This window comes from Pteropus alecto, unplaced genomic scaffold (genome assembly GCF_000325575.1).
Source record: "Pteropus alecto unplaced genomic scaffold, ASM32557v1 scaffold67, whole genome shotgun sequence".
NCBI classification, from domain to species: Eukaryota; Metazoa; Chordata; class Mammalia; order Chiroptera; family Pteropodidae; genus Pteropus; species Pteropus alecto.
Genome location: NW_006441061.1, coordinates 3,362,458 through 3,368,818, shown reverse-complemented (window position 1 = coordinate 3,368,818; position 6,361 = coordinate 3,362,458). Strand labels below are relative to the sequence as shown.

Below are 6,361 nucleotides of genomic sequence, written 5' to 3'. Positions count from 1 at the left end.
GGAGGGAGGGAAGGAAGGAAGGAAGGAAGGAGGAAAGGAGGAAGGAAGGGAGGAAGGAAGGAAGGAAGGAAGGAAGGAAGGAAGGAAGGAAGGAAGGAAGGGGAGATGGAAGGGAGGCAGAAACAGAGGGAGGGAGGGATGGACCCAACTGTTCAGGAGCCTGTGCCCAACACCCTGGGGACACAGGCACGGCTACTCCCGGCCATGCCAAGGACCACAAGTGCACCCTAGCTGTCACCCCCACAGGGCTGGGCGAACCAGCGGCAGGTTCACTATCCCGCGGGCTCCCTCTAGCAACTGGCAAGCAGAGACTGAGCCACGAGACAGCTTGTGCTGCCCCAGATGAGAGTCACGGTGCCCACTGGACTCTGGGCTTTACACGAGGGGGCACTGACCGAGCTCCGAAGGAGCCCCACCGCTGCTTCCCCGCCCTTCCCTCCTGCTCCGTCCGCCAGCTGCTGGGCCAGCGAGACCCATCACCAGTATCCGGACTGCGCTCTGCAGACCCCACAGCTCTTCCCGACCCCGTGCCAGTCGGAGCGGAGGGCGCCAGCCAGGGATCCCAAGAGCAGTCGTCAGCAATTCCCAGACGGGGTAGGGAGGGCCCGGCGGGTGAGCTCTCCCAAAGCCCGTTAGCCCAGGCCTCACACCCAGCCCATCTAGAGCCCGAGGGGGGCTCGCTCCGTTACCCACTTGTTGCCCAGGCTGTGGCTCTTCCTGTGCCTTGGGACCGGGGGTGTGGGGAGGCTGCCAGCAACGGATGCGTCAGGGCAGGTGGGCCGCCGGCTGAACCTTGCGGAGCTGGAGCCGGCAGAGGGGCCTGTGAACAGAGCGGAGAGAGGGTCGTGAGGGGCCGTGGAGGCTGCGAAGAGGTGGGCCCGGGGTGGGCTGTCCCAGATGGGTCAAGATTCGTGCAAGCCCCGTGGCTTTCTCCTCGTGAGACGCGGACCCCTCACTCCCAGTGCAACTAGCTCCTGCGGCTGACATCTGTCAGGATGGCCAGTGTCCTGCTGCGCCCGGTGCCCCTGACAGGGAATGACATCCCCAGAGACCGGGGCAGAATCCTTCATGCTGGCCACGTCCACAGCTACATACTGAGGGGCGTGGTCCCAACCACTATTGTACGCTCGAAGTTTCTGTGGCTTGGGAAGGGAGGTCTTGAAAGGAGGTGACCCCAGATGCTGGCCTAGCCTTAGCTACCTGGGCTGGACACCGGACGTGGGGGCCAGGGCTTCTGCATGTCTTGCAGGGCACACCCAACGCACAGCAAATCAAGGGGCTGCTGCCTGGCCGTGCCGAATAACTTTCCCAGGGGGACCTGGGCAGCCTCAGGTCCACCCAGGACTCCAGATTCTCCACCACACCGTACTGCAGGTCCACGAGCGACCGAAGGGTTCCCATGTCCTCCTGCATGCCTGGCTCATCCTTTTTTTTATGTTGAAATGTGTCCCTAAAATCTGGTGTCCAAGTGTAATGACATTTCCATCAACCTCATTTTTGCCAAACCAGTGAACACTCATCGGCTTCTCACCAGAGGCCCTGGCATCAGACGCTAGTGATCACTGTTTGTGGCGCAAGGAACCTGAACGAGGAGGCCTTCACACCACACTGCCTCTGGGCGCCACTGTCTGCAAGACCCGGCCTGGTGGCAGGAGGCAGGGGACACGGTCTGAGGTCCCAATCCCAGCCTGCATGTGGAGTCTCAAAAACAGGGCTCTGGCAGACCAATGCACGATACCGTCACGCGCTGCTTCACGATGGGGATACGTTCTAAGATATGGCCCAGCGAGGCCATTTTGTCGTGCGAACATCAAACCCAGGCGGTCCAGCCCGCTGCACACCGAAGCCATACGGTGTAGCTTGTTGCTCCTAGGCCACAGGCCTGTACGGCACGTTACTGCACAAGCCAACACGCAATTAAATCAAGCTCGAAAAATGAAGCGGTTGAGAGACACGGTAAACGTGACATGTGTGCACGCGGCTGCCGGCGTGACACAGCACTTCTTTTTTACAAGTAGGAAGAGTATACTCTAAAATAACGACTAAAAGTACAGCACGACAAGTACCTAAACCAGTAACGTAGTCGCTGAACATCAAGCATAACGTACTCTGCGTGATTGCACGTGCTGAACTTGTCTACGACTGGCAGAGCAGCAGCCTGCTTGCATGAGCATCGCCACGGACATGTGCGTAATGCCTTGCCATATGATGTCACGACAGCGATGACGTCACTAGGCGACAGGGATTTTCCGGCTCCATGATAATCTATGGGGCCACTGTCGTATACGCGGTCCACCGCCGATCGAACCATCACGATGCGGTGCACGACTGTACCCAGCTCAGACAGGCCCCGGGAAGGCCTCCGAGGAGTGTGTGGAGGCCCCGAAACTGTACCCCAAGCTCTGTGCATGTGTGCGTTTTCCTGGTGAAGGGTGGCACACTGCCCGTCGGCTTCCTGGAGGCTGTAATTCCTAACCTGGGCAGGTCTCGGACGCCTGGGGAGAGGGTGTGGAGATGGAGGGTCTTGGGCTCACCCCTGCAGCTTCTGACCTCATCGCGTCAGGTGGGGCTGGGCACTGCTCTCCTGGTGATGCCGATGTGCACCCCGGAGAGGAGCTTCTGCTCGAGGTGCTGGCGCGGGCTCTGTCCTGGAGGAAACGTCTGCGGGCCATCCTGCTTTGTTTTTGTTCCGCACGTATTGCTCAATACATGAGTCCGTGCACAGGGTGGAATTTGCCTTGTTTATCAGAGGGATGATGGGCTCTCCGCCTGAGTCACTCTGGCTCCCACCCCGGGTTCAGAGAGTATTTTGTAAAGGTCAAATCGCATGGCTCCTCCCCCTGTAGTCTGAACTGGAACTCGACTCCCTGGTGTCATAGCAATAATAATAATAATAACGGTGAGAATTATGGCGGAAGGTTCGGCGCCCGGCACTGTGCTGTGCGCGTGGGCTGCAACCCGGAACATGGGCTCTGTCAGCAAGCCCTTCGACGGGGGAGAAAGCCAGGGCTTATATATCTGCTGCATGCAGGACTTGAACCCAGGGGTACAGCACTATGGGGGGGCGTGGGGGGGAGAGGAGCTCTACAGTTCAAAGGTCAGGCATTAGGGAAAACCTGAGGAAGCAGGAACGGTGACACATTTGAGGTGATCTGATAAGCAAGGAGAAGCACTTCCTCCAGGAAATATGTGATGAACGAGGTCCAGCAGCGATTCTGGAAAGCGACGGCGAAGGGGCCTAACGTCTGCTATGTGCCAGCTGTGTGCTGGGTTTGTATAAACACATCAACGTCCTATTTCACGGACTCCTACGCAGTTGTTACTTTGACTAGCGCCGTTTCAAAGGGATGCGCGGAGCATACCGGGTCACAGGCTGGAGGGGTTCTGGGTTGTTCTCTCAGCCAGCTGTGCATGCGGCAAGAGCTGGACACTCCGAGGCTCTTCTGGTAACTTCCTTGGCCTTCCCGTTCACTCCCGATGACGGCCCCCTTTCCCTCCTGTCTCCGCGTGGCTCCCAGTCCTGGCTCGCTTCCCACCTTCGGGCTCTCCCAAGCCTCCGCATTCGCCCTCCGTCTCCTCTCGACTGTCCTTCCAGAACGAGGCCTGGATCCGCCGCTTCTGCGCGCTGCTGGGGACAGCCTTGGGAGGCACGCCTGGCCTCAGACGCCCCTCAGCACAGCTGGAGGGAGGGTGGGGGGCCCAAGCAGAAGTGGCTGTGATGTCCCCAGGCCCTCTGTCAGAGCTAAGGCTGCTCTGGGAGCCGTGGTCTTGGCCACTCCCAGGCCTGCATTGTTGACCAACAGCCTGCGCCTGACGTTGAAGCAGAGGAATGTCCATTCAGCTGGGACCTAGGGATGGGGTGGCCTCTCTGCCAGTAAGCAACACTCTCTGCTACTGAAAGGCCTCACGTTCCTGCCCCACCAAGCCTGGGGTGGCCACCACGTGACAGCACCAGGGACATGTGCCTTCTGGGACGGGTTCTGAGCGACATGGCTGGCAAATTTGCCTCTCCATGTCCTCCGGGCAGGGCCAGGGGTGGGGGTGGTGTTGAAGAGCTGGGGCTCTGGCCCGATATGGCACGAACAGCTGGAAAAACTGACCATGTGGCTTGACTATCTCAGAGGATTGCTCTATTTTTCCTCAGCATAATTTTTCCATGAATAATCTTTAAAGCTCTTTAAGTGGCTATTTCTTTAGCAGTTTTATTGGAACATATGAGAACTGACAGTCTGTGGAGAACGAGATATCATGTTTAAAAAAATATCTGGTTTTCATTACATTTTCTCAAGAAACCAACATCCTGCCCAGCGGACCACTCGTTGATTGTAGGAGAAGAGACCACAGGGCCTTCTAATCATGGCTTTGGGGTGGATAGGATTTTGGAGTGGTCGGCAACAGCAAAGAACTCAGGATCCAGAGGCAGCCGGTGACTGGTATCTGCTACTGGTATCTGCCACTTGCAGGCTGAGTGCCCTTGGGCAAGTCACTTCGCACCTCTGAGCCTGAATTCTACATCTACAGAACAGGGACAGCGACATGACCTCCTTCCCTGTGAGGAGGAAATGATGCATGTCCCTCCCTCCTTCCTGCGACCCACGTCCCCTGTCCCTGGGCCAGCCGCTGGGCCAGGTGCTGGACAGCCAGGCTGAACGAGAGCGGATGTCCCACCGTCATGGAGTTTAGTCTACTGGGGGGGAGAGACGAGCAACCAGGCAATTACACCCAGGAAGGAAACGTCTTCATAGGAAAATCATAGTAATAATAAATCTAGTACCAGCAATGACGACACCAACAGCGTAACTACCCCGATGACAACGGTGGTGGTCACGGTGACAGCCCGCACTCACTGAGCATCTGCAAGGTGCCAGGAACCGTGCTGGGCCCTGCACAGGATCTTCTCTAAGCTTCGCCACAACACCGCCTCGCAGGCACTATTATCTCATCGCTGCAAGGTGGGGCCTGAGCTCGCAAGGGTCGAGGAACTGCCAGGCAAAAGCAGCTGGTGAGCAGGGGAGCTGTGAGCAGGGCGCCTGAGAACACGGGAGGTCAGAGCGGAGCTGGAGGGTCTGGCGTCCAGGCTGGCACAGGAGCCCCAGCAGAGGCAGTGGCGTACGCAGGGGCGGCAGCTCGTGCAGAGACCCCGAGACAAGAGACAGCAGAACCTGCTGCAGAAACTGCAGAGAGCCGGCCGGGCCGAGGAGCTCAGGAATGTGTGTGTGCTGGGGGCGCGGGCGGTGGGGGGAGCTGGTGGCTTGGCCAGAGCTGCGGGGCCGTCTGAGGAGCCTCGCGTTTAACGAGGGGGAGGCGCACTGATTTTTAGGAGCGGCTGTAATGTGCTTGGGTCTCACCCTGTGAAGCTCGCTCTGGCTAGAGAGCATGTGCCTGCGGCCGAGCCCGCAGGCTGGGAGGGAGGGCTGCGAATGAGAGGTGTCCAGGAGGTGGACCAGTGGGGGTGTGGCGGGAGCGGGGCTCGGTGACCCTCAGTGGAGGCTGGTGCCGATCACTTAGGGACCAGGCTTGGGGGGCAGACGAGAGGTTCAGATTGGGACAGCCGTCGAGCGGCCACTGGGTAGAAGGGTGCAGTGCTCAGGAGGCAGGTGTGTAGGACATGTCACGCAGGGGTGCGTGGAGCCCCGGGAGAGGTGATGACCCAGGGCTGTGAGCTCAGTGGGAGGAGGGAAGGCCTGGGATGGAGGGACAGACGTGGGAGAAACCAGCGTTTGTGGGATAAGAGAAAGGGGCTGAAAGGAGCTTGTGTAAAATCAGGGTCACCGGAACAAATACTTGAGACAAGCATCATTTTAGGTGCGTGGGGAAAGTGATCCCGTGCTTCATTTTCCCAAAGGAAGGTGTCTCAGAAGCGAGGCACCCTGCTCCTGACCCCAGCAGCCCCTAGCCTCGACTGTGCCTTCTTCCCCCTCAGAGGTGGCCTTCCGCAGGCAGCGCACATCTTTGGGGCTGGGACACATGGCGATGGTCCCCTTTCCTCTGGTCCCGGTCTCTAGAGAAGACAAACTAGAGGGGGCTAGTCTGCCACTTGGTCAGCTACCCAGCAGCACAGCATTGCCTGGACCCACTGTCCTTTTCTGTCCACCCCTGCAGACCACAGCGGACAAGCCTGGAATGCTCCAGAAATGACCTCCTGTTCATCCTAAAAGTCTCTCTCGGGAGAAGAGAGAGAAATGGCGGGAAGGAACAGCTGACCTCCCCCCAGCAGCGAGGGCCTTCGCTGAGCTTTCGCAGCTCCGCCCCGAGTTCTTACAGACGGCGGGAACGCCCCCTCCGGATTCGAGGCCCCGTCCGTCACCTGCTCTCGGTGGCGGGCACCTTGCCCTCAAAGCGCCCGCCCACCAGCGCAGGC

The 6,361-nt window shown here is 59.0% G+C and overlaps 1 protein-coding gene across 1 annotated transcript in view; it reads right to left on the bottom strand.

Annotated features, from left to right (window-relative positions):
* The window catches only part of RALGPS1 (Ral GEF with PH domain and SH3 binding motif 1), a 229,692-nt gene that overhangs the window by 19,035 nt on the left and 204,296 nt on the right, over positions 1–6,361 (bottom strand). Inside the window, exon 12 of the mRNA XM_025051195.1 lies at positions 694–820. Within this exon, the coding sequence (XP_024906963.1) occupies positions 694–820 (127 nt within the window). The remainder of the gene's footprint in view (positions 1–693; positions 821–6,361) is intronic.